Source organism: Vicugna pacos, chromosome 2 (genome assembly GCF_048564905.1).
Source record: "Vicugna pacos chromosome 2, VicPac4, whole genome shotgun sequence".
Lineage (NCBI taxonomy): Eukaryota > Metazoa > Chordata > Mammalia > Artiodactyla > Camelidae > Vicugna > Vicugna pacos.
The window spans coordinates 123,208,576-123,235,431 of record NC_132988.1 but is presented as its reverse complement, the minus strand read 5'-3'; the positions used below and the strand labels follow the sequence as shown (position 1 = coordinate 123,235,431).

Sequence of the window (26,856 nt, the reverse complement as noted above, 5' to 3'; positions counted from 1 at the left end):
ACTAAAAACCATGAACAAAGTTGACCATAGAAGAACTGATTGCAGCCACCCAGTGTTGAGAAGTGCTGACTCCCCAGGACACAGGGAGGAGGGGGTCAGGGAGGAGATGGTGCTGGGACCTGGGCTCTGCCCATGTGGACAGTGAGGAGAGGACATTCTGGGCCAAGGAAGCAGCATGTAAAAGGGAGAGGGCAGCAAACCTTTTCCATAAAAAGCCAGAGAGTAAATATTGTAGGTTTTGGGCCATGGAGTCAGCATCACACTGCACAGCTGTGATTGATGTGTGGAAGCAGCTATGCCAGTCTGTAAGTAGAATGTGTCGTTGTGTCCCAGTAAAACTTCATGGACACCAAAACCTGACTTACATAGAGTTGTCGCATGTTGTCACATGAGTATCATTCTTTTGCTTCCCTCTCCCCAGCCATTAAAGACCATTCGTATTTCATGGACTGTACAAAAGCAGGTGGCACACTAGATTTGGCCCAGGGCTGCAGCTGACCTGCGTGCGACGGCAGGGCAGGGTGGGATCGTACCGCAGGAGCAGGGCAGCAAGGCTTCGGCGCGCCTGCTCTGATGCGCAGGGCGCGCTTCTGCACGTCTCATGCGCTTCCGGGGGTAGTGAGGCTAGCGGCCTCACTTGGAGGAGCTAAAGTATCATGAGGGTCCCCTAATGCCCCTGACGCTCTGGTGGGTTCCGTGGGTATAGGGAAATACAGGGGATAGTGTTCTGCCTACCAGGTGTTCTCATTCTATTTAGAGAGAAGAGATTTATATAGGTAGAAAGATACATGGTTCCTCCCAGAGTGAGAACTAAACAGAGGCAGAGCCGCGCAGTTAGACTCTGAGTCCTAGGTGCAGTGAACTCTGCGGGGGAGGCGCACGGCCAGCAGGGTGAAGGCCGGAGCAGTCCCTGTGTGAGCTGGGACTGAGCTCCTTGGCTTCCAGTATGTCACCCAGCTTGATGATGTCCACATGTCACCACCTCCACTCACTTCCTGTTGGCATCTTCCCCCTCCTCTGCCGTTTGTCAGTCTGTTATCTTGAGCCATTCTGATGCCGAGTGGAGACGTGACTTTGAGTACGACTTCTTGGGTGTGCTGTATTCCCTCTGACGGGAGGGGAAGGCCAGGAGCATCACTCAGGGCCGGGAAGTGTAGCAAGGCCCAGGAGAGTCCCTCACCTGAAACTTGGGGACAGAAGTTAAAAGTCATCGCAGCTGGACACATGGTGGGCTTAAATGGCAGTGGAGGAGATAAGTTAGAACACCTGAGGGGAGAAGAACGTTGAAACACCCAGTTTTCTCTGGGGAAGCCTCCGAACATTCTTAGTGTCTTCCTCTAAAGCTCTCAGCTACTGTAAAGCTCCAGAGTACCTTTCTGTGATGATACAGTATGTCCTGCTGTGAGGCAGGCCAGAGGCAGAGAGCAGACTGTGAATTTGACTCACTGCCATGCCCCAAACAAGCGACCCGGGCTTTGTATCCAGAGCTGGGGCATCAAGGATGCAAGCTGGTTTGCTTTCCTGTTGATGGGTGTTCTGAGTCTTCTGTCTCGTGACTTCCATTCCTCAATCCTGAATTAGAGACAAGTGTAGCAGGGGCTTGGGCTTGCTTTAAAAAAAAAAAAAGGCCAGTGATCACCTGGAGGAAAATGCTGTTTAAAAAAAAAAAACCAGGACCACAATCAAGCTGGCTGCCTGCTTTGTGCCCAGGCAACTGAGTGGCCCCAGGGCCTTTGCTTTGCCGTCCTCTGTGAGGAGGGTTGGTTATGCTGATACAGGCACACATTCTGGCTGGCCTTTGTTCTTAAGAGCTCTTAGTTTCAGATTTGCTAAAAAATATTGTGTGGCCCTGAAACTTATTTATTTATATATATATATATATATATATATATATATATATATACATATATACACACACACACACACACACACATATACACACATACACACATATATATATACACACATACATACATACATATATATATACATATATGTATATAATTTGGGAGGGGTGTGCGCCCATGCACACAGACAGCTTCTCAAGCAAGTGAGCCCTGTGGAAATCACCAAGCTCTGAGACACGGGTCGCGCAGATGGAAGGATTGTGGTGCCGAGAGTGACGGCCTGCAGTGCGGGTGCTGCCGTTTGCCGCGTCAGACCTGTGGCTCTCCCTGGCTGCCCGTTACACCCACCTTGGGAGCTTTCACGTCACCTCACATTCTGTGAGTGGGTCTGAGCTGCACCCAGACCTGGTCTTTTCAGAGCTCCCAGGTGATGCTAGTGTGCGGTCAGGGACGAGAGCCCCCAAGCTACATCGATGGTGCCTCGCTGCTCACCGGGGGCTGCGCTCTTCCGGCCAGGATTTGACCAGTTTAATGACCTTGCAGGTCCCGGACCCGGATGGTGGCTGGGGGAGGATGAGTGAGATTTTTTATTATGTTTCTGGTTTGAAGAATGCAGAACTAAACTGAGGTTGCTGACAACTCAGGAATATGTAAACAGTTTCAATTTGCTGACCCGTTTCTTCATTTCTGCAGGAAAACGGCTTTGTCCCTGAATGCAGAACATCAAGCAGAGACCCCCGAGCTCTGAAGACTTACTGCACTGTCTCATTGGCTTTTGCATGTGTTGTTTTATCCCTTGTTTGCAGCACATTAGACACTCCCTCTGACATCACTGTTTGGTACCGTTCTTTGAGATGATGGTGTAAAACTCTGTATGTAACAGAATCTAGGCTTGACAGTCACCCTAGTAAAATTCTAATTTCGTTGATCTGGGATATTCTCGTAGGACCAAGAAGGTGTCCCCTGTTACCAATCTTGTGAGTTGCTTGTCATGGAATTGGATCCTCTTGTATCTTGAAATGAGAAGGCAGGAAAATGTGTGGAGATGACTCTGAAAGGTCTCCCAGGGGCCCCTCATAGACAGCAACATGTGTTTAGAAACCTGGAAGCTTCTCTTGGCACCTAAGTGTCTTCTCTCTTTATGTTTCAGTACACGAGGGTCTGGATCCCTGACCCCGATGAAGTGTGGTGCTCAGCTGAATTGACCAAGGACTACAAGGAGGGCGAGAAGAGCCTCCAGCTGAGACTGGAAGATGAAACTGTGAGTGAGCCCGGGGGTGGGGGCGCAGGCCCCGCTGAACAGGGCCGGATGCTACATTGTGGCCGGAGTGTTTCCTACGCCTTGGCCCTGAGCCTCTGCCATACTTTTTGTTACTCTTGATGATACTGTAGGTGAACGCGCTAAACCGTGAGGCTGCGGTATGGATGGCACGTTACAAACAGTGCCGGTTGGTGTTAGCAGCTGAGAGATCACCCATGACTGAGGCAGGACTCCTCGCAGGGGAGTGGAGGGCACAAGAGGGTTCCCTCCATGGGGCTGGGGCATCAGTGGGGGATGAGGGGGAGCTGCTGACTATGGGAGGCAGCGCCTGGTAGAGTGGTTGGAGCACCAGCTCTGGACCCAGCCTGCCTGGGTTGGGATCCTGGCTTGACCCTTACTAGCTTTGGGCCCTTGAGCAGGTGAGCAGTTTTTCTGTGCCGGTTGCTTTGTCTATGACATGAGGGTGACAGTTTGTCTAGGGGGTGTCTGAATACAATGAGTTGCTATGTGACATGGACTCAGAGTCCTGCCTGGCACATAAGCACTCAGTATGTGTCTGTTGTTGCAGTGAGAGTCCTTTTCATTAGTTGACTCTGAGGTGGTTTTGCTGGCAAGGGAGACCAGGTAGTCACCATGAAGTCCTATTCCTCCTGGAGGTCTGTTTCAGTTTTTCTTTTCATGAGCCTTTTAGGACCATCCCTCCCTGTGATATGTGCATTTTACAAATATTGAAAGGCTTGCCCTCTGCTGGTCATGGGGGTTTATGGGTGAACAGTTTGGGGTTGCTCAGTGCTGGAGGGAGCCCGGATGAGCTGCAGTGGGTTCAGAAGCATGTGGACGAGGTGCAGGAGGAAGGTCTGAGGGAACCTGCCGGTTGAGGGTGCCAGGGGAAAGGAGGGAGCCATCGAAGACTCAGGCTGCAGTGGGCAGAGGGGAGCGTCCCAGGCAGGAGTTAAGTGCATCAGGCCCTGAGGCCTCAGTGTGTCTCTTTGGGTGTGTGGAGGGAAAGGAAGCCACTGCACCTGGAAGCCCCTGGAGACGGGGACAGGCGGGCTCTGAGGCTGAGGGTGCAGGCAGTGGCCGCGCATGCAGGATGTACAGTAGGGGAGCCTGGGAAAGAAAAAGGCTTTGAACCAAATGGCCAAAACAAATCAGGAATTGGCTTTGGGATGGGTCGGGTTTGAGGGCTGCAGAACAGGTGTGCCGTAGAGGGAAGGCTGGGGCTGGAGTGACTGCTGCCTCCCTCTGAGCTGCAGTAGCGCTGAAAGTCTGTCCCACATCACTTAGCCTTTGGTCATTTACTGTCTTACTGCTTTTTCTTCTTCTAAGCACTTTGGTCTTGCTTTTCTAGGTAGTAATGGCCTGCTTGAGAAGTGGCCCTTGTCTTAGGCTCTGCTCTCATGGTACCTACTGTGGGTGGTGATTAACTCACTGATTAGCAGGGAGATTGAATGTCTTCCTTCGAGCACATCACTTGGTAAAACTAGGGCAGTGAGTGGGTTAGCTTGTCAGAAGATGTGGACACGCACGTGTGCTCGCTCACCTGCCCCGTCATGGCAGGCGGACTTTGCCAGCCTTTTCTTGGTTTTGAGGTGAGAAACATAATTCCCAACAGATGGAATCATGTTGAATAACTTCCCACCCCACACCCCAAACAGTATAAAATTAGTTCTCCCACTTGAATGGTATATCTTCCACTCCAGCAGATTTCATTTCAGTTGATCTTGTAAGTGGGTGGATGTTTTTAAGGAGTTGTACGGAGTTCGTGAGGAATGGTCTGCTGTGTTGCTAAAACAGAGCAGATGCTCGCCTTCCCAGCTGAAGTGAATTCTGCCCTGCGTGACTAATCCTGGCAGCTGCCCGGGACCCTCTCCTCCCTCCCTGCCCTGCTACACAGCCATCAGCGCGTAATCAGAAGTGATGTGCAGGGCTGCAGATTAGCAGCTCTCCAGAAATAATGGGCTCTGAGCATCAGACTCTGGCCAGGTGGCTCATGGGCTGTGGTTCATCCACTGCTGGCTCCGAGCTGTCATTTGGACCAACTCAGCTGAGCTGTGGACCAGAGGCAGGAGAATGGAAGTTAGATGGCTGGACTGTGAATATTTGAAGAGCCTTCTCTGTACTGAAACCATCCTTGATCTAGGCTGGCCGAAAAATCCACCCAGGGTCTCTTTCCCCCACCCCCTACCCCTCCCTGTGAAGTCCAGTAGTGTGGGTTTAACTGCATCAGCAAAGGATGAAAATTAACTAGTTTTGTCCTAAAATAATACTGTTCTTGACCCCAGCTTCTACCTTAGCAGTAAGTACCATGTGTGCTGTGCTCTGTTCAAGATGGTCAAGCTCCCCAGGGTTCCTCTAAGATGTTTTCCCTGTTCCTTGCATCTTTATTTTTATTTTGGTAAAATATACAAAACATAAAATTTACTGAGTTAATCATTTTTGAGTGCACAGTTCAGTGGCATAAAATATTTACACATTATTGGGCAACCATCACCACCATCCATCTCCAGAACTCTTTTCATCTTGCAAAACCAAGACTCTGTACCCATTAAATACCAACTCCCTCTTGCCTTTTCCCCTGCAGCCCCTGGTAATCTCTATTCTCCTTTCTGTCTTTGGGTTAAATTATTCTAGGAACCTCACAGAAGTAGAATCATAAATTATATGTCCTTTTGTGTCTGGCTTGTTTCACTTAGCACACAGTGTAAGATGTTTTCTATTTAAGCCAAGGAGAAGATGGGAAACTTTTGAGGAGGCAGTGAAGGATCATGTGTTCTCTTTTTTCTCCACAGTTGTGAAGGGTGCAGGATATCTAGATGTGCCAACCCTTAACACAGTACTCTGTGTAAACCGGATCGAGCATCTCAGTGTATGCAAACCTTGGTGACAATACAGCTTCCTCATTCCTCTTGTGGCAAGTGGTGTGGCCCTCTGCCTGGCCGACCCCTCTCCTGCCCTCGCCTCCCTTACCAACTGCTCAACCCCTGCCCTCTGCTGGCAGAGAACACTCTCCCCATTCTGATGGGTTTGCATTTAAATTTTGTATCCAGTGTCTGGTAGCCGCCTAATGCTGCATCCTCCCTTTGTATAAGGCCCTGACAGTGTTGGTGAGTGAGAGGATGATGGGGATCAGTGTGCTCTACCTGCGCCTCTGCGTATCCAAGCCAAGCCTGCTCACATTTGCGCAGCCAGGGCAAGAGTGTGGGTGGAAGCCTACATCCGTTTAAATATTAAAATGATATTTTAGAAGAATTATTTAGGTAAATCTGACATTTCTAACTCTAGAAAAATAAAGGATTTGTGTATTAAAACTGGGAGATTTATAACTGTTCAGTCTCCATCTAGTTGCTCATGTAAAGATCTGCTGTCTTGCTTTGGGCATGTCATGGCTGTACTGACATGTAAACACATTTTAAGTGATGTGACTCCTTCAGTATTGCAGAGTGTCCTCCTGTGTCATGTTTGCAGTGGTTGCAAACACTGTACTAAGTTGTGAGGGCCTCTGGAACCACAGTTAGAACATGCGGGGAAGTGAGAAACTGGACGTTTGCCCTACTGGGAAATGGTGTTTCATCGTATGAGAATTCCTGTTGCATTTGTGCTATCTGGAAGGAAGGATTAACAAGCTAATTTGTCTTTTCTTTTATCTAAATGTCTTTGCTACCCAGTTCCTCCCCACTCTCCAAAGCAGCCATTGATGTTGGCAATGTTACAGCCTATGAACCTTCAAGGTGCCTGGACATATTGTGTCTTATTTCAGGGGCACAGGGCAAGAAGTGTGCAGAAGCATTACCCTGGGGCCTGGAGGCGTTCGTCACAAGATTGTATACTGAGGGTTACAGATCGCATTGTGTCAGTGCTGAGTGCTGATCCCAAGTGACAGAGGTACCATGTGTTCTTTAATAAGCTTGTATTTTGCATTTGTGATGCTGGAGCCCTTTGAGATGCAGGGTCCAGGGAAAGGGCCCCTCTTGCCCAGGTCTAAAGATGGTACCGAACGTATCAGTGTATTATAGTGAGGAGAATAGCAAACGTGGTTCTTCAGGTCCAGAAGCGGCAGTCTCACAGGAGAGCTAGGGCTGTCGTCCTTACACGTTGGTGCCCTCAGGCCACACACCTGGAGGGTGCCTGCGGAGCTCGTGTGAGCCCTGTGCAGATGAAGTGCCAGCTGTGCCACATCTGGCAAAACCACACAGCTAAGAGTATTGAGTAACACTCCTCTGGTACCAGGAAAGCCTCTTACTGAGCATGAGTTTGACTGTTTCTTTTTTCTTTTTGTTTTATTGGTCATTTTTATTCTTTCTTATTTTAATATTGGATTATGGGTCATCTAATGCTTTTTAAAACCTTTATCTTTGTTCTCAATTGCTCAGTAATCCATGATTGAGACAATATTACATTTTGCTGATTAGATGGCAAGAATATCAAAAAGACAATATTTGTATTGTATGTAGGCAAAACATGTGTCCTTAAAGTTGTAAAATAATACATGGCATGTAAATATCTGTTGGTAATATTGTTACCAATACAGTTAGTTATCTTGTCTACAGTGGAGTTTATTTTTTTAATTAATTTTTTTATTGTAAAATATGTAAGAGTTTACTGTCTTCACCATTTTTAAGTGCGCTGTTCAGTGGCATTAAATACATTAACATCTCCAGAAGGGTCTCTGTCTACTTAGTTACAGCCTCTGCCCCTTCTGTATTCATGATCTTTTCCATCGGTTGGGATATTTTGGCCTGGCTGCTTCTGCTTAGGGACTGGTGTAGCAGTGATTTTGCCCCGAAGGGACAAAGTCTGGATACATTTTTGTTGTCGTGATGGAGGAGGGAGGTTTGCCTTTGGCATTTAGTGGGTAGAGGGAGGGATGGTGCTAAAGGGACCTCCCCCCAAAGAAACAAGCATCAGTCATAAACGAAAACAGTGCTAAAGTCGGGAAACCCTGGTTCAAGCTCATAGAGGAAGTGAGCCTTAGCTGTGCATCGCTGAAAGGCACCATGTTGAAAGCTGAACTTTCATAGCTCCATGATTCTGACTGTGTAAGCTGTGTTCCCTAAAGTACACTGAAGTCAAAAGATTGTATCGGACTTCATGTTTTTTATTTTACTTTATTGAGCTATAGTCAGTTTACAATGCTGTGTCAATTTCCAGTGTACAGCACAATTTTTCAGTTATACATGAACATACATATATTCATTGTTGCATTCTTTTTCACCGTGAGCTACCACAAGATCTTGTATATATTTCTCTGTGCTATGCAGTATGATCTTGGTTTATCTACTCTACATATGGCTGTCAGTATCTACAAATTTTGAACTCCCAGTCTGTCCCTTCCCAACCCCCTCCTCCGGGCAACCACAAGTTTGTATTCTATGCCTATGAGTCTGTTTCTGTTTTGTATTTATGTTCACTGGTCTTTTTCTTTTCTTTTCTGTTTTTTTAGATTCCACATATGAGCGATCTCGTATGATATTTTTCTTTCTCTTTCTGACTTACTTCACTTAGAATGACATTCTCCAGGAGCATCCATGTTGCTGCAAATGGCGTTATGTTGTCGGTTTTTATGGCTGAGTAGTATTCCATTGTATAAATATACTACATCTTCTTTATCCAGTCATCTGTCGATGGACATTTAGGCTGTTTCCATGTCTTGGCTGTTGTGTGCTGCTGTGAACATTGGGGTGCAGGTGTCTTTTTGAAGTGGGGTTTCTTCTGGATACATGCCCAGGAGTGGGATTACTGGGTCATATGGTAAGTCTATTCCTAGTCTGACTTCATATTTTTATGTCGCTGTAATGTTGTTTATAATTCAAACTTAATTGTCTGTTTTCATATATGGTTTTTTCCTTACTTTAAATGCTTGCATTCATTCATTTATTATTCATTCATTAAAAGCAATTATTATTGAGCAATTATTGTATGTCAGGGTCTAGTTATACAGCAGCGGAAATGGTACATCTGTACCTCAGTGGAGCTTTTAGGCCAACTTTTTTTTTTAAGTTTTTTTTTTTCACTAGGGGAGGCAATGAGGTTCATTTATTTAATTTATTTTTTAAATGGAGGCAGTGGGGATTGAACCCAGGGCCTTGTGCATGCTAAGTACTTACTCTACCACTGAGCTATATGCTCCCTCCTCTAGTCTAACTTATAATGAATGCGATACATACACAAATATAGGATTTCAAATATGAAAAGTTCAAGGCCAAGAATCTTTAAAGTCTATAAACACATGATAAGGTGTTCAACTTTACCCCATTGCTCCTTCTCTCTTCATTACTCAACTCCACACTCTTTTGAAAGCCTCTTGGGTGGGCAGTGACCTCTGAGTTTCTTGCTGACTTCCTAAAGCAGGACTACTCACCATAGTGTTCCTCTGTGGTCTTCAGCCTCCTTGCCAATTAGGTGGGACCCCGTAATTACTTCTGTCAGAGAGCTCCAGGTAGAACTCCTGTCTCCCACTTCCAGGCAGAAACGTGGAAGAGCCCATAGGAGTTTCCATACTCTTCTCTCCCTCTGCCTGGTGATGATGGAGGCCACGTGCCATGTCTGAGTGACCTGCTGAAGCAGGGCTACCATTCCAGCCAGGCTTTGGCACCCAGCGTGAGAGAGAGAGAAACCTTTGTGGTATTAAGCCACTGAGATTTCAGGGTTAATTTGTTATTTCTTTATAACCTAACTGACCCTTCCTAACTATGAAGTTTACATGAATTACAGAGCATTTTATTTTTCAAACAATTGCCTGCCTATTCTTGGGCCCATGCTGAGTGTCATGAGGGGAAGAGTAAGAAGGTTCTTTTAAGAAGCATGATCTTTTTGGAAATGGGAGAAGATGGAGATACAAGACTTAAGCACAGAACTATTACAGAGTAAGACACAGCAGAACATTCATTAAGTGAATTTTTTTTTGTATTTGCTTAGAGCATAATATAAAACGGCCTTTTAATATTTGTTAAGTGAATCTGGAGCCACACACTTACAGTAAGTGTGAGTGGATTCAAGCTTTGAGGTCTCCTATTTTCTCTGCAAGACAGCTCACAAAGAGAATACAGAAGAGACCACCTCTGCATCCGCTGACCTAAGTTAAATACTGTAGGCCGTTACGGTTGGAAGGGCTCTTACAGCTTGTTGGGACCAGTCCTCTCATCCTACCATTAGGGAAGCTGCTGTCTGCAGAAGTGATGGATTCACGGCCTCATAGCAGTTGAGTTCAGTGGCTGCATGTCAGAAGCCCTTGAGGAGCTTAAAAAAAGATTGCAAAGCCCCAGCCCAGTCCAACTACTTAAATGAGATGTGGGGGATGGGACACAGCACAGTACCTTTCTGAAGGCCCCCGTCGCATTCCGAGGTGCAGGGAGGGCTGAGAACCACTGTTTTAGTTGATGGCCAGGGCTTGAATATTGGGCTTCACTCCTCGCTGGGCTCCATTTCTGTCAGCATACGATCTATGTGGTGACTCAGGGTCAACGCCGACCCCTTGCCTGCTGCTAACACTTTTTTTTTTTTACTAGCTTATCTTTTCTCTATATCTTCTGGTTCTATGTGTAGATAAAGAAAACTTCTTTCCCCTACTCTACCATATATGCTTATTAGTAGCTCCAAATCTTTTGTTGGGATTGGTCATTTGAAGATGTTTCTATGATTATGTTCTCTTGCTGTGGTACTGTGTACTGTGGACATGAATTGAGGTGTGGGAGAGGTCATGGAAAGATCAGACATTCTATTCAACTAATATTTTTGGAGCACCTACTAAGCATTGTAGAATCAGAGATCCCCCGAGTTTAGAGCCATCCAAACCAATGCTCTCCAGCATAACATTTTGCCACAATGGAATGTTCTCTGTCTGTATTTTCTCCAGTGTGGCAGTCACTCACCTTACGTGGCTGGTGGGCCCCTGAAATGTGGCTGGTGTGAGAAGCAGAAGCTTTAATTGTATTTAACTTGAGTGAATTCAATTTAAATAACCACCGTACTCCCCTATTGGCGAGTGCAGGCTTACACCAGTCCTCTTCACCATGTCTGCCTCTGTATTTTCAAGTGTTGTCTAGTCCCATTTGCTAGATGGGGACCTGTTCCTGACTCCCAGCCCTGGTCTCAGAGAGGAGGCCGAGGTCCACTCCAGAAGGATGACTAGTTTTGTGAGGGGTGTTAACATTCAGCCTCCTCTTCACCTCCAAAGGCCCAGTTACCATACAGTGAAGTGTTTTGTGCTGGAAGTTCATGGTCCCTGATCATGTCATAAACCCTTAGATTTCAAATAAAACCATGTTAGCTGTAAATGTTCAACACTAGCAGTGGTGTTAGAATCTGTTAAAGAAGAAGAAAAAAAAAACGTGTTCTCACGGCTCTCATTCCCTCGTCCCCTCCGGGTGTACCCACACTGAGATATCAGCAGCTCCGACCACCGCACCTGTGGCACCTGCCTCTTCTCTGCTGCTCTGGACAATTTTACTCCTTCTCAGTTTTACTGTAACCAGTACCATTGGCTTTTGGACTATGTTTTCACAAAATTGCATATGTGTTTCCTCCAACACGCTTAGGGTTGGGGGGTCTTTGGGGAGTCTTTTGAGGGGAGATTCATCTAAGAAAAGATGGAATGCCGGCATTTCTGCCTCAGAGTTTGAAGAGCCTGGGCTCAGGTCGCAGCTTCCTAATCTGAAAAACGAGGGGTTGGCCAGGGGAGCTCTGTGTCTCTGCAATTGTCCGTCGCTGTGCTGTTCCCCAAGGTGGGGTGCGGAGCCACGTGGGAGTGGGAGGCACAGAGCAGACATGCTCCTGCTGGGGCGAGGGGACAGCTCATGGGAAAGTCTTCAGAATGGCTCAGGAGGGAGCTCTGGTTAGAGTCATAGTGATGCCCCCAGCGCTGCCAGAGACGAAGGGGTTGGGGGATCACCCCTAGTATTTAATGAAACAAAAATCAACTCTCCACAGTCTCCATTTCCCCTTGTTTCCCATCTTTGGGGAATTTTATCTGCATCCTCATGATAGTCATTTGTTTGCTAGTCTCCTGTATGGAGTAAGTTTGATAAGAATGAAAGCTTTTCTCAGAAAGAAAAGAACCTTGATAAATATTTAAAAAAAAACCAACAACAGGGAACTGTACAAAGAAAACCTGACTGACACAGGTAGCCACTGATATTTTGTGGGGATGTTATTCCAGACAGATTTAATATATAGTTTTAAATAAATGGAACCCTATTTTAAATTTCATTCTGTAACATTCCTTTTGTTAGATTCAGCAGAGTGCTGTGGGTAGCTGCCTGCCCATAAATGCAGGTCTGTGTCGTGTTTTACTTTCATATTTATAGCTTTGGGAAGTCAATATCTTTGCTCATTTATGAGATTGTCTCCTGGGGCCAAGGAAGAATATATTTATGAAAAATTCTGACTAGGTGTTGCCAGCTGTCCTTCAGAACAGGTAAATCAGTCTGAGCCCTTTTGCCCACTCCCTTCCCGCATTGTCGGTTTTTACACCTCTGCTTAGCTGATGGATAATCATGCTCACAATCTTTCATTTGCATCTCTTTGGTTAACGGTGACGTTGAACAATTTATCATATATTGTCCATTTGTAGTTCTTATTTTGTGACTTGTATTCTGTGCACAATTTTCTATTGGAGTATTGGTTTTCTTTTTGATTTCTTAAAACTCTTTGGATATTAAGAATATTAATTCTGCCATATGATGCAGAATCTCTGTCCCCTTCTCAGTTTACTCTGCATATGGTGTGTCTTATGATGGTTTTAAAGTTTTATATTGTAGTCAAATTAGTGAACATTTCCAGCATTGTTCTGGCTTTTACATCACCCTTTAAAAGTATTTCCTTCCAAAGCTTTTACAAAGATGTGCCCACTTGTCCTTACTAGTTTTATTTTTCTTTTCAGTTTTAATTTTTACACTTTTTCCATCTAAAATTTATTTTGATATGAGGGAGTGAGGATAGAACACTGGCTCAGGTGTTGTGTTTTTTTTTTTTTTCCCAAATGGCTGCAAGTTTGCCTACCGCTGTTATTTGAAAAAAATGCTTTTTAACAATTTGTTTGCTATTTTACCGTTATCGTGAACAAATGATCCATATGTGCTTGTGTTTATTTCTGGATCTGCGATTGTTTCATTTCTCCGCCTGTTTTAACATCGTTACCATAGTTCTTTAAGTGCTGGCTTTAGTAACGTATCTTCATACCTGGTAGTACAAGTCCCTCTAAAAGTGGGACAGAAGAAGGCACTGATACTTAAATTCTCTTAAAAATTAACTGTTATCCCAGTAAATTCAAGCTGTCCATAGCATTTCTTGAAAGCGTTGTGCAGAATAGTGATTCTTAAAATATAGGCCACCTGTATTAGAACTACTTTAGAATTTTTAAAACTTGATATTTCTGGGCCCTATCCAAGAGCCCTGATTTTAAGTTGTGTTGGGGAACCTGTTTTTACAAACTCTTAAATGGTTCCTAAGACTATCATAACAAACTTAACACTGAGCTAAGCCATAGTAAGCAGCAGTCAAGTTCTTCCTGTTTAAATGTTTAAAAAAAACTGTCTTTAAATTAACTACATCTTTTAATTTTACATGTGTACATGTGTATGTGTGAGCACACGTAGTCAGTTATATATCCTGTCAGTAAGCGTATATTGGGTATTTATGTCGTTCAAGTGCTGTGCCAAGAATACAAGGATAACATCTTGCACTTGAGATTTGGCCTTTAGATGTGTGATCATAGTCCCTAACTACACACAAATACACACACACATACCTCAGGCTCCTGTTATATTTTGGGTCAAAGTAAAATTACTGTCTGAAAGTAGCTTGCAGTTAGGTTGTGGGAGAATATGTGTACAACTTGAATGGAACTTACGGAGTGCAGTCTGTTAGTTGCAAGATCTTTTTTTTGAGTGCTGAGTGCATTGGTGGGTGGGAGAGAGAGTAAAGAAACGCCAGGATTAGATGTGGGCAAACCAAAGAAGCTTTACTGGATGGAGGCAAGAACAGTACTCCTGTTTCAACTACAATTGAACTCAGTAGTATTTACACCTTGAAAAGCAGAAGAACACTTTGTTAAATCTAGCTGTGCTTCCTGAATTTCTCATGGCATTCAGTCCTCCACCTTGATACACTGGGATTCAGTTATCAGCACATTTTCCACCTGGGCTGGTCTCTTATGGCAACACAGGTATCTTGTTCAGTTTGCCTTTCTTTAAAACGTGTTATTTGTCTTCACTTACGATCATGGTAGGGTGGTGATCCTCGCCGACAAGACAGGATGTTGAATACAGGCTAAGCACGTCGTAACTCTGCCTTCTCATGTCTGTCTCTTGCCTTGCCTTAGGTTCGGGAATACCCCATTGATGTCCAAAGCAACCAGCTGCCCTTCCTGTGGAATCCGGATATCCTGGTGGGAGAAAATGACCTAACTGCCCTTAGCTATCTACATGAGCCTGCAGTTCTGCACAATTTGAAGGTCCGTTTCCTGGAGTCCAACCATATCTACACTTACTGTGGTAAGTTGGGTCAACTGTTGGTTGTGTGTGTTTGAAATTGCTTACAGGCTTTAGGCTTGACGTGTTCAGCTCCAGCAATTAAGACTCCTACTTTCACTCTCATTTGTAAGTGCCTCCCTTCTGAGACCCTGGAAAGGTTGGCAATCAGTGAGTGTGCCTTAATTAGGCTGCCCTACGTCTCTGAGGGAGGGCTGCTGTTAATCACAGCTCAGCCAGGGAAGAACTGGGCCACACTATGCGGCTTGACTGGCTCAGGCACAGTCCTGGAGTCGGTAGGGGAGCAAAACTCCACCCACGCACCCTCGCTCAGGCATCTGCTCTCACCACCCAGCACACTGCTGCAGGCGTGTACCTGGCTTGTTTTTGTTTTCTGCTTGAGAAAGGGCTGCTTTTCTCTCTGACCCTCCTACTTGCCCAGGTACAAATGTGATGAGTATTTGTTGAATTCATGATCAGACGCTGCGACACATGCTTTAAACAAAAGTCCTAAAATTCTCTTATTTTTCTTGAAATTTCTGCTTCCCCCACCCACATTTGGGCTTCTCTTTTTTTAGAGTATTGCTAAGTGGTATGATGAAAACAAGAACCCTGTAAACTGCTGTTTGAGGGGGCAAAGGTTTTTTGGGTCTGGTCGTGGAGTGAGCCGAGGACTTCTATGTGGGCGGTTGCCTCAGCAGCTCAGTCTTGGCAGTGATCATAGGTGAGCCCTCAGGGGGTCAGGGATCTCTGCCCTGCGACCTCTCATGTTGGTCTGGAGTTGGCTACTGTTCTGCCAGAATACGGGAGCTGTGAATAGCATGTTGATTTCAGTGTTTGACAGTTTCTCAAAGCTCCTTTCTCCCAACTGCTAGTGGGAGTTTTATTTGAAAGAAATCATTAATTATCAGAGCCCTCAATAGGTGTTCTTTTTTCCAAGAATGTTTTTTAAAATCTTCCTTTCTAGGAGGAAGGGGTAAGTGGCCATCAGCTTCACTTTTTAAAGGTGTGCCTTCTAAGAGAGATCCTGGTGTCTGTGTGTATTTATCCAGCTGCACCTTGGCTCCTCCATCTTCAGCTGTTCAGAGCGACTGGTGATGTAGCTGAGAGTTTGAAGAAGCAGTCTTACCTGCTCTGGAGGAGGCTGAGACATTTTGGGAAAATGTGTGGCCTCAGAGTATAATATCAAAATTTGAATGGAATGCTGCATGAATTAGGGTTTAATACAACTCAGCAACCATTAGAACATGAGAGGCTGTTTTTAAGAGAAGTCTCCAAGTCATTCACCTTATTAAGTGGAGTTTGTCAGAGCTCTGGGCCTTGTTTTTCAGGCCAGGCTGTCTTTTCAGGCAAACTTTCCTCTGAGGAGGACTTGTATGTCTTTTTCCTCTCCTTGCCTTTCCCTCTTTACCTGGAATGTTTGGCTTATTACATTCCAGGTTGCTCTTTCTATCTGTGCGTCTGTCTGCCTCTCTCCCGTATTTTTCCCCCTCTTAAATAGACTTTACATTTTACATCAATTTTAGATTGAGAGCAAAATTAAGTGGAAGGTACAAAGATTTGCCATGTACCCCCTTCCCCGACACATGCAACAGCCTCCCCCACTGTCAACATTGTACTCAGAAGTGCCATGTTGTTAAGATTGTTGAATCCACAGTGACACATCATTGTCACCCAAAGTCCATAGTTTACATAAGGGTTCGCTCTTGGTGTTGTGTGTTCTGTAGGTTTGGACAAATGTATAATGATACCATTATGGTTTCGTAACAGTAGTTTCAGTGCTCTAAAAGTCATTGATGTTCTGCCTATTCATCCCTCTGACCGTGGGCAACCACTGATCTTCTATACTTTCTCCATAATTTTGACTTTACAGAATTCATATAGTTGGAGACACAGTGTGTAGCCTTTTCACATTGGTTTCTTCCACTTGGTAATACATATTTGAGTTTCCTCCGTGTCTTTTCATATCTTGATAAATCATTTCTTTCTAACAGTAATATTCCACCGTTAGAGTACCACATTTTGTTTGTCCGTTCACCTGTTGTGTAACATCTTGTTGCTTCTGAGTTTTGGCAGTTATGACTATAGCTGTTATAAACATCCATGAGCAGGTTTTCATGTGGATATGTTTTCAGCTCCTTTGGATAAATACCAAGGAGTGTGATTATTGGATCATATGGTGAAAGTATGTTTAGTTTTGTGAAGAAATTTTGAAAGTGGATGTGCCATTTTGCATCCCCACCAGTGATGAGCAAGAGTTCCCTTTGTTCCACATCCTTGCCAGCATTTGGTGTTGTCAGTGTTCGGGATTTTGGCCACACTAATAGGTGTGTAGTGGTATCTCATTGGTGTTTTAATTTGCATTTCCCTAATGCCATGATGTGGAGCATCTTTATCCACTTTTTTGCCATCTGTGTATCTTTTTGGTGAGGTGTCTAGGTCTTTTGCCCATTTTTAATCAGTGGTTCATTTCCTTATTGTTGGGTTTTTAAGTGTTCTTTGTATATTTTGGGTAAGAGTCCTTTGTCACATATGTTTTTTACAAATATTTCTCCCCATCTATGATTTGTCTTGTCATTCTTTTAACTGTGCCTCTATTCAAACACCCAGAGGGGGTATGACACAGGAGCTCTTCCATCTTGGCCGTGACCATTTCCATTCCTGCCTCCTCTTCTCCAAATGACTGAAAAAGCCCGCAATGTTTATACCCTTGTCAGTGGTTCCCTTGTGATCCAGAATGTACTTTTATGTGAAAGAAAAATGAATCTGTCTTGTCTTGAATATTGAATTGGTGTTTTCTCTCTGTTCACATTCTCAAATACCAGTTTGCCTTGCCCTTTCATAAAGGATCTGAAAAGTTAGAAGATTTGCTGATTCTTCATTCAACATGTATTTATTGAGTCCATCACTGCAGTGCAGCCCTTTTGGGGCACAAGATGAAAAAACAGTGAAATGAAAGCTAATACATGATATATGTGATGTGAGAGAATAAATAGCCGACACTCAGTGCTTACTATGCAAGATGCTGGTCTAAATGCTCGCTCTCTCTATTAATCATTGTATCCTCAGGATAACCAGGAAAATGCAATTATCGTCCCCCTTTTGCAGTGCAGGAAACTAAGGCATTCAGAGATTAAGTAATTGGGCAAAGTCACAGTGAATTATTGGCTGAGCCACGATTTGACATTAGGATATGTAAATCATATCTCCTGTCCACAAGTTGTTTGTATTTTAGTTAGGAAAACCCACATACAAATGAGAAATTATTAGCCCCCCTTATAGATTTTAAATCTGAGATGGCTTTTTAAGCCTAACCTGCCTGTTGGCAGGGTTAAGCAGCCTCTTCTTTCTGAACTTGTAACACTGCACATATCTATTTTATGAATTCAGTTTGTTGAGCATCTGTGTGTGTGTTGTGCACACATGTGCTTATTCCGTGTTCTAGGGTATTCGGAGAACTGGCCTGTCAGCCTTTTCTCCGTCAGGGCCCAGCAGAGGGCCTGATAAACACATAGATAAATCTTGATTTAGTTGAGTGATGGCTGAAGACTCATTCTGTTACTCTTTGCTTCTCTGGTTTTGATGTATGTCAAAGAGAGGGGCTGCTTAGGGGCCTTTAAAGCTCACTCCAGGTGGCTGTCGTGCAGTCGGACTCTGACTGCATCGTCTGTTTGCAGGTATCATGCTTGTTGCCATTAATCCTTATGAACAGCTGCCAATCTACGGTCAAGATGTCATCTATGCGTACAGTGGCCAAAACATGGGGGATATGGACCCCCACATCTTTGCTGTGGCAGAAGAAGCCTACAAGCAGATGGCCAGGTAAGAATAACCTCCACCCAGAAGTCCTCTTGGGTGGCCGGGGGGCAGAAGGGGGAATTGCTGCCTTCTTTGGCTGCTGCTGCTCAGTGATGGAGTGGTGATTCTGGGATTGAGGAAGAGTCCTGGAAACAAAACCAGCCCAGGTTCTTTTCTTAGCACATTTCCTCATGTCTTCATCTTACTCTTGTGAACTTGAACCTAGGCCTGGAGAGCAGTGGCTCCTTAGACTTATTTCATTTTCATTTTTGAGCAGTGTAATAAATGCCTTTCTTTCTCCTTAGTTTTCTCTTTCCTTGGTTTTCTTTTGGCCCTCTCTCCTCCCTTCCAGGTGTAATGAATCCATTTTGCAGCATCACTATTCATTTTACAGATCTCACTGAAGGCTCCCTTTTGAGGGAACCAGGACTCGTTGACAACTCCTGAAGATGCCATGCATTTAGGGCAGAAACAGAAATTTCAAATTAGCAGTCATTCATAGTGGTTTTGAGTTTTTAGCCGGGAAGCAGAGTTCTGTTTAGGCACTTAAGCAGATCTCATTTTGCTCTTTTCTAGCTCTGAAAGATAGGTACAGGTCTCTTTCATCAGAAGATTGATAGGTGGATGTAGTATTCTGGGTTCTGCAGGGTAGCAGACAAGTATGGAGTGTGTGTGTACGTGTGTGGGCATGCAGAGAGAGGGTTGTTTTTTTTTATATATGTCTATTTTTATTGAAGTATAGTCTGTTTACAATGTTGTGTCAATTCCTGCTTCAGTCATATGTGGACATATGTATATTCATTTTTATATTCTTTTTTATCATAAGTTACTACAAGATATTGAATATAGTTCCCTGTGCTACACAGTATGAACTTGTTTATCTATTTTATATATATTAATTAGTATCTGCAAATCTTGAACTCCCAGTTTATCCCTTCCCACCCCCTTTCCCCTCTTGTAACCATAGGTTTATTTTCTATGTCTGTGAGTCTGTTTCTGTTCTTTAAATAAGTTCATCCTTTTTTTTTTTAGATTCCACATATAAGTGATATCATAGGGTATTTTTTTTTCTCTTTCTGTCTTACTTCACTTAGAATGATGATCTCCCGGTCTATCCATGTTGCTGCAAATGGCACTATTTTATTTTTTTTATGACTGACTAGTATTCCAGTGTATAAATATACCACAACTTCTTTATCCAAGAGAGAGATTTTTGTTTTAAGGAATTGGCTCATACATTTGTGGAGGCTTTGGAAGTCCAAGATCTGCAGAGGTGGCTGGCAGGCTGGAGACCAGGGAAAAGATGATGCTGCATTTTGAGTCTGAAGGCAGAATTCCCTTTGGTAGGGGAAACCATTTTTTTTCTCTGCTGTCAACTGATTGGATGAGACACACCCACATTATGAAGAGTAATCTGCTTTACTCAGGGTCTACTGATGGAAATGTTATTTTCATCTTAAAAAAAAACAAACAAACACCTACACAGCAGTATCTAAGCTAGTGTTTGACCAAATGTCTGGGAACTGTAGCCCAGCCAAGTTGATACCTAAAATTCACCACCACAGTGTTGACCTTGAACTATTCAGGTATATTATAGGGAAAGATAGTTTTACCAAAGACTTAGTGGAAATGCATATCCCAGTTAACACTAAAATGCTGAATCCTTTCAGCTAAATCTTTCTTGCCACCTCTAGAGACCACCTTATGGAGTGAGCAGCAAATGTCGGAGTCCTTTTGGGGGAGAGGGGCTGCTTGGCTAATTTAGTGAAGGAGTGAGAGAGCATCCCATTTAAGGTGGTCCATGTTTCAGTGGATGTAAGAGTGTAATTTTCAGCTCAGTGAAAGTTTCCATAGGGGAAGACTGTTACAGAGGCTTCCTTACTCGTTTACAACTTTGCATTGCTCACCATGGAGAGCAGGATTTACAAAGCCTGCTTCCTTATAGATATGCAATGACCAGACTCAACATAAGCAGCAACTGGAGAACTGAGCAATTTAACAACTGGAATGATCTAGAACCATTTTTCCACTCCAAAATGCGGTAGGAGGTCGTGGAGCTAAAATGGTCATGAACTTTGACCTCGCTACGGCTGTAGAAAGATCACCTAGTATGTTAAATCTGCTGTCAGGGCTTACCTAGGAGTTGCTTAGCTTGGTAACCTGTTGATGCCCACGCCTCCTGACTCAGAGTGTGGGTCAAGGTCAGGTCACGTGGGGATAAGAGTGAGGGATGGCGTGTTGCAGGGCCCAGCCCTGCTCAGGGGTCTGCACAGGTTTTGTGCTTCAGGAGAATCACTTAAACCGAGTCTTCCTTTGCTTCATGTGAGGAAGCCCATCTTCCCTTCTTTGCCAATGGTTTCTTTACGGTTCCAAAACAGAAGGTGAGTGTGGCTGCTTCTGGCGACTTCCTGCCACGCTAAAAGTTCCGCCGGCTCTCTGAGATGTGTCCTTTCATGGACGTCATTGGTGTTTCTCATCCCACTCTCCTCTCTTAGCCGATTGCATGTAGATGTATCAGAAGTTGCTGTTCTTTGTCAGACTTCCTGAGGCGCCCCTAAAGCTTTGAGGAATGTCTAGCCTCCAGCTTTATCTTCACCACACTTCCCCTGGATTAAGTGCCTACATCCTTCCTTTCCAGCCTGAAGCTGTGCTCATGTTATTCTCCTCCTGGGTCATTGCATGCATTTGGGTCCTTGTTCACATCCATTTAGAGGGAAAGGGGCAGTATGGGCACCCAGGGTGGTGGTGATACGATTTTGCCTGGGGTGAGGAGTTTGATGATTAAGGGGTTTTGATGTTAATGTTGGACTGGGAATTGCTTCCTTAAGAGCTTTCTTTAAGGTCTTAAGGTTTATATTCATTCTACCCACTGAGTCCCAGGATGTAGCCAAATAATTTTGCTGAAATTCTTGTGCAGTTTTTGCTCATGAATGTGTCGTAGAAGTGTAAGACCAGCACATGTGGCCACTGGAGAGAGCTATTTTTGAATAAGTTCTGTGGTCAGCAGCTCAGGGTTTCTGCTATTGATCTGAGACACATATTAGAAGCCCCAGCAGAATCTTTGTTGTGCAGGGAAGGAGGGAGACCCACTGGTCAGATGCAGGGAAGGTTTTGCTGTATTTCCATACGGGCCTTCTCTGTCGACTGTGAATACTAGAAGACATTCATTTACCAATACTTGCCAGCTATGCTGTGCTCTTTCTGACTCATCAGTAGTTGTTGAAATAATTGTTATGTGGATCAAGTAGCCATGGCCTAGCGCAGTGTGCTTAGAATCTGAGCTTCCGTAACAGCTGGGGGGATAAAGGGTACATGAAACTAAAGTTCATGACTCCCAGTCTTTGGAGACTGTGACTCAGTTGACCTTGGACACGGCAGTTCTTCCCCTTGGTTCACTGGGACCTGGATCTTCTTTCTCGATGTGGTTCACACAGGGACCCCTCAACTCTTAATGCTTTGAGTGCTTGGGGGGACTCTGTCAAAGCTCAAAGGGATAAATCCAGACCTTCATGCCCATCCCAAGAGTTCCTGCAGGGTCCTGCTGTGCTGGACGGAGGGGAATAGAAGTCACAGTAATAAGAGGATCAGTTCATTGTCCCCGTCCAGGCTGAATTCACCAAGTCCAGACTTGGGACTAAATGGAGATTCAGAGGGAAGAAAAAGGTTAGTGTAGTACAAAACATCAAATTCATGAATCAGGTCGTCGGCTCGAGAACCCCTGTGAGAAAGGGGACTGACCTCCACTGTATCTCTGCTCCTCCCTCCAAGTTTGAGATCCAATATGCCCTTTTCCCTCATTTTTACCTCCCTGACTCCAGCCTCAGCTCCTAGGTTAAATCGTACAGCCAGCATTTGTGAAGTATCAGTTATCTGATAGGCTCCTTCCTGAATGAACACTAAGAAATGTAAGACCTCTCGCTCCCTAATTCTTTTTGGGGGGTGTAATTAGGTTTTCATTTACTTATTTATTAATTATTACTATTTTATTTGATGGAGGTACTGGGGTTTGAACCCACGACCTTGTGCATGCTAGGTATACGCTCTACCACTGATCTATACCCTCCCCCTGCTCCCCAGTTCTTAAGGTGCTCACAGTCTGGTTGGAGAGAAAAGGCAGAGTGGGGCCTAACAGCCTGTAACTGCAGAGAGTTGAAGCCATGCTTGGAGTCATTGTAATTGAGTCTGAAACTGACTGTCACACCCAGTCCAAGGAAACTTTAGCGTTTAAGCTGGATCTTGGTGAGTTGGTGGGACACACAGAGTGCAAAGCAGACATCTAGGTGGGTGGGATCGAGTGAACGTCAAAAAGCAGGGTCACAAAACTGCAGTGACACAATGCTTCACACATCCCCCGGGGACGTTTATAATCCAAAAGACATCATAACAAGTGTTGGCAAGGCCATGGGGAAATTAGAATCCTCACACGCGGCTAGTGGGAGTGTAAGATGTGCAGCATCTTTGTGAAATAGTCTGGCAGTTCTCCAAAAGGTTAGACTGAGTTCCCACATGACTCAGCAGTTTTACTCATTGGTGTGAACCCAAGAGACATGAAACATACGTCCACACAGAAACTTACACACAGACATTCATAGCAGCCTTACTCACAGTAGCCAAAAGGTGGAAACAAACTAAATATCCATCAGCTGACCAATGGATAAATAAAATGTGATTGTATCCATATGGTAGAATATTATTTGGCTCATGAAAAGAAACAAAATGCTGATACACAGTACCACTTGGATGAACCTTGGAAGTGAAAGAAGCCAGACATAAAAAAACACATATTGTGTGATTCCACTTATGTGAAAAGTCCAGAATAGACAAATCTATAGAGAGAGGTAAATCAGTATTTGCCTGGGGCTGGAGGTTTGAGGGGAAATGGGGGAGTGATGAAAATGTTCTGTAATTGACTGTGGTGATTAATGCACAACTCTGCAAATGCACTGAAACCCACTGAATTGGTACTTTAAATAGGTGAATTGTGTGTTCTGTGAATTACATCTCAAAAAAGCTATTGTACACAAAAGGCGTGGTCAGGGAATAGCGCCCAGGAAAGTTTAACCTGCGCGGCAGGTGGGTCTGTAGGGGGTTGTGGACTGTACAGTTAGAGACAGGGCGGCTAGACTTTGGAGGCCTCTGCAGGCCAGGGGGACTTGGGAAGAAAAGTGTGTTCTGTTGGCAAAGGCTATGAGGACGGTCCAGCGATCCTGGATTAATCGAGTGAAACATTCAAGGTAGGGAGCTTCTCAGAGCAGTTACGTTGACACAGGTTCTGAGTCTCCAAGGTGGGGATGCATTATGCTGGGTTTGCCAATCTTATTTAGACGTAGAACTGTTTTTATGTTCCCAGAGGAGTCTTTGGGAAATACTGGCCTAGAGCAATGGAGACATTTTAGAGCTCATTAAAGAGACAATATGATACGAGGGAAGTTTAAAGAACAGTTTTTCTCTGATGTGCCCTATTTCAAAATCTTTTTCTTCTCCTCCATATTCCTATATCATTTCCCAGGATGAGGACACCTGTAGATCGGTGAAGCTGAAATCCAGACCCAGTCTGTTTGCCCCAAAGCCCTTTGTACTGGCTGAGAACCTGCAGTCCCTCCACCAGGGGTGCCTATTGACTGTCCTGGTCCTCAGGGATAGACCTTTTCCCTTAATGATTCAAAAGTGTCTAAGTTCCACGGTGAGATGAGAATTTTTGGTGTGTTTTCTAGCTCTGCTGATGGGAGCAGGCCATCGTATTGTGCTCCCCAGGTCTGATCCTTTTTTAAAAAAATTTGAGTTTTTGTGTTCTTTTCTGAAAGAGACTGGGGAAACTGCAAAGCAGATTCAGTCACTCAGGTAGCCAGGGTAACTGAGCACACACATTTCCATCTGGCTCTGCTGTGCTTCCAAGCTGTGACTTATAGTGAAAGGTGGCCCTGTCCTGAGCCGGGGAAGGCAGCCTGGCACATCTGAGGCAGCTGATTGATACCTGCTCTGTGCCCACGGGAGTGTCCCCAGAGAAATTCCTGACTCTGCTGCAGAAGGGAGAAGAAATGAGGAAGTTCTACATTTTCCACCTTTGGAGGTCAAAAAAAAAAAAAGAAGTGGCAACTTAACCTTCCTAGCCATTGCGGAGAATACTCTGGGATCCACAAGAATGGTTTCAGGATCTTTGGGAAAATAATTTTTAAAAAGAATTGCACATAGGTGACCTAAATTCACAACCTTGCTTTGACAAGTTTTAACTAGAATGATGTCAGTTTCTTGCTTTTTGATGTGAAGTGGCTTACTATTCTGGGTTGTTGTAGTTTGGGGACATTCGGGGTGTGTGAGGTACTTTCTGATGGAGCCTCATGTTTTCGGTGAGAACATGATCATACTGATTAGAGCAGAGCCAGGTCTAGTGTCTCTGTAAGGTATTTGCTGTGCGGGAGTGTCCAGGGGTCTGTCCCTGGCGATGCCTCTCTCACCTACTGTGTGTCCATGCACGAACTCTGCGGGCCTGTGGTTCTCAGTGTCTTCACCCTTTAAGAACAGTGACCCTGCCTCAGGGAGGGACCTGGACCTGTGAGAAGTCACGAGGAACCTTTAAATGCCAGGAGCAGCATAAAAATGTGGGGCACTGATGTTAAAGCTGACAGCTTCATCAGCTGTTGTTGAAGATGACAAGGGACGGATCACTGGGGAGGTCAGTAATTAAGGAGCGATGACTTGCTGAATTTTTACAGTAAAGTCTGAGACCATGACTTCAGTCAGCCCTGATTTTTAGACCACTTCTGTTTTTCTTCCCATTCATTATGATTTCGAGTCAGGACTAGTTAGGAGTCAGTTGCTTTAGCACAGGGTTTGGGAGATGTTCAAGATGTCTGAACACAGGAAGGACTTTGTTTCCTCCGGCATTACCTCTTCCTGGAACGTGCCCGAGTGTTTCCCTTTGTTGAGATTCTCCCTGGGATGCTGTGTTCCCTGGACTCTTCCCTGCTCCCCTGTCCCCTCTCCCGTGCCGTCCTGCTCAGCCAGGCCTGCACACCCCTCGGGGTGGGTGCCCCAGCACCAGGGTCTGTAGCTTCCTCGTGATCCTTTATAATCTCTTAGACTGTATAGTTTATATTTCTACCTATCATGTTTAAAATTCTAGTCATATCATTTAAATTTGAGTGTAGGGGGAAGTTAAGTGTGCAGTGAATGTAGCTAATTATGACGTCCCTATGTTAAAAGAAATTGTAGGTGTATATTGTCGCTTCCTTCTGAAATTGTGTATTTAGAAAAGAACAGGACTAGACCATTTCCTTTGTCTAACTTCTGTGACACTGCGGAGGTTCTGAATGTTATTAATAGGTAAGTCCCAAATCAGAAATCACAGAGCTGAAAGATACTTCAGTTTATTAATAATCACTTTTTATCTTACCTGGGGAATCACAGCATGTTGGAAAGAAGAGGGCCCGCGGTCATCTGGAAGGAATTGGCTAAACTGTAAGGATGCTGGAGACCGCATCCTGGCCGCTGGTCCTCTGGGGGCTGCCTGCCCGTCCCCAGCCCAGGTAACACCGGCTCTCAGATGTGTTCCGTTTTAAACATCTTTCACTGTTGGGAATTTCTCCACCATGCAGCGCTCTACTCACCTCTGATTGCTTCCACCACGCATCTGAGCTCGGTCCTGTGCAGCCACACAGGACAGCAGGCGTTTAATTACACGCGGCAGCCCCTCTCCCCAGCTCTGGCTGAGCATCTTGCCCCCCACAGACGTTCCTTCTGAGCATGGTTTTCAGCCCCTCTCCCACTGGGGGCCACCCTCGGACACCATCCGGTCTTTGTCTCTGATACCCGAGGTCTCTGAAGGCGGTCTGCCAGGTGAGGCAAAGACTCACACACAGAAGTTCTGTTAGAGGAGCCTACAGTTGCCCTGACTTGGCAGGCGTTTCATGTTGCTGATTTTACTACGTTTGCAAGCTGTTAAATTTCTGTTTTTCCTCCCTCTGCCCACACATGCACAAGAATTTTATTACAACTCTAATGAGATTTAGTTGACTCGCAATAAGCTGTGCATATTGCAGTTACACACGTTAAGTCGCAGATACAATTTGACAGATTTTGACACATGCGTACACCCAGGAAACCATCACCACCATGTTCCAAATAATGAACATTTTCTTAGCTCCCCAAAGTTTCCTTGTGTTTCTTTAAAATCCACTGCTCCACCACTGGGTAGCCACTGATCTACTTTCTGTCACTGTAAATTCAAACTTCCTTTAAGATATGTTGCCCTCATTCTGCACATGTGCGATTGATTTTTTTATGTGCTGAGCAGGGTTCAGTTATCTGCATTTTTCACCTTTGGTCCCTGTGTTCGATTATCCCAGTGTATCTTTGACAATCCTGAGTTCTGTGTCTGATACATTAGATCTCCTTGGCTCGATGCATGTGCAAATTTAACAAGTCCTTTGCCTCTGTTCTTATCTGTTGGTTAAGGGGTGTTCATCTGGATAAATTGCTGTGA

General features: G+C 44.7%; 1 protein-coding gene across 1 annotated transcript; it reads left to right on the top strand.

Moving 5' to 3' along the window:
• Window positions 1–245: 245 nt before the first annotated feature.
• LOC140688801 (unconventional myosin-Vb-like) lies at window positions 246–25,922 on the top strand. Its single transcript, XM_072948767.1, has 5 exons — window positions 246–305; window positions 2,998–3,108; window positions 14,429–14,600; window positions 18,254–18,398; window positions 25,782–25,922. Exons 1-5 carry the CDS (start codon window positions 246–248, stop codon window positions 25,834–25,836), a joined length of 543 nt encoding a protein of 180 aa, XP_072804868.1. The 3' UTR covers window positions 25,837–25,922.
• Window positions 25,923–26,856: the final 934 nt, after the last annotated feature.

Coding starts and splice junctions, on each gene's coding strand:
- LOC140688801 (XM_072948767.1), top strand. CDS start 246: ATGGAGTCAGCATCACACTGCACAGCTGTGATTGATGTGTGGAAGCAG. Junction 14,601..18,253: donor CCATATCTACACTTACTGTG/GTAAGTTGGGTC, acceptor GTCTGTTTGCAG/GTATCATGCTTGTTGCCATT. Junction 18,399..25,781: donor GCCTACAAGCAGATGGCCAG/GTAAGAATAACC, acceptor GGGGAATCACAG/CATGTTGGAAAGAAGAGGGC.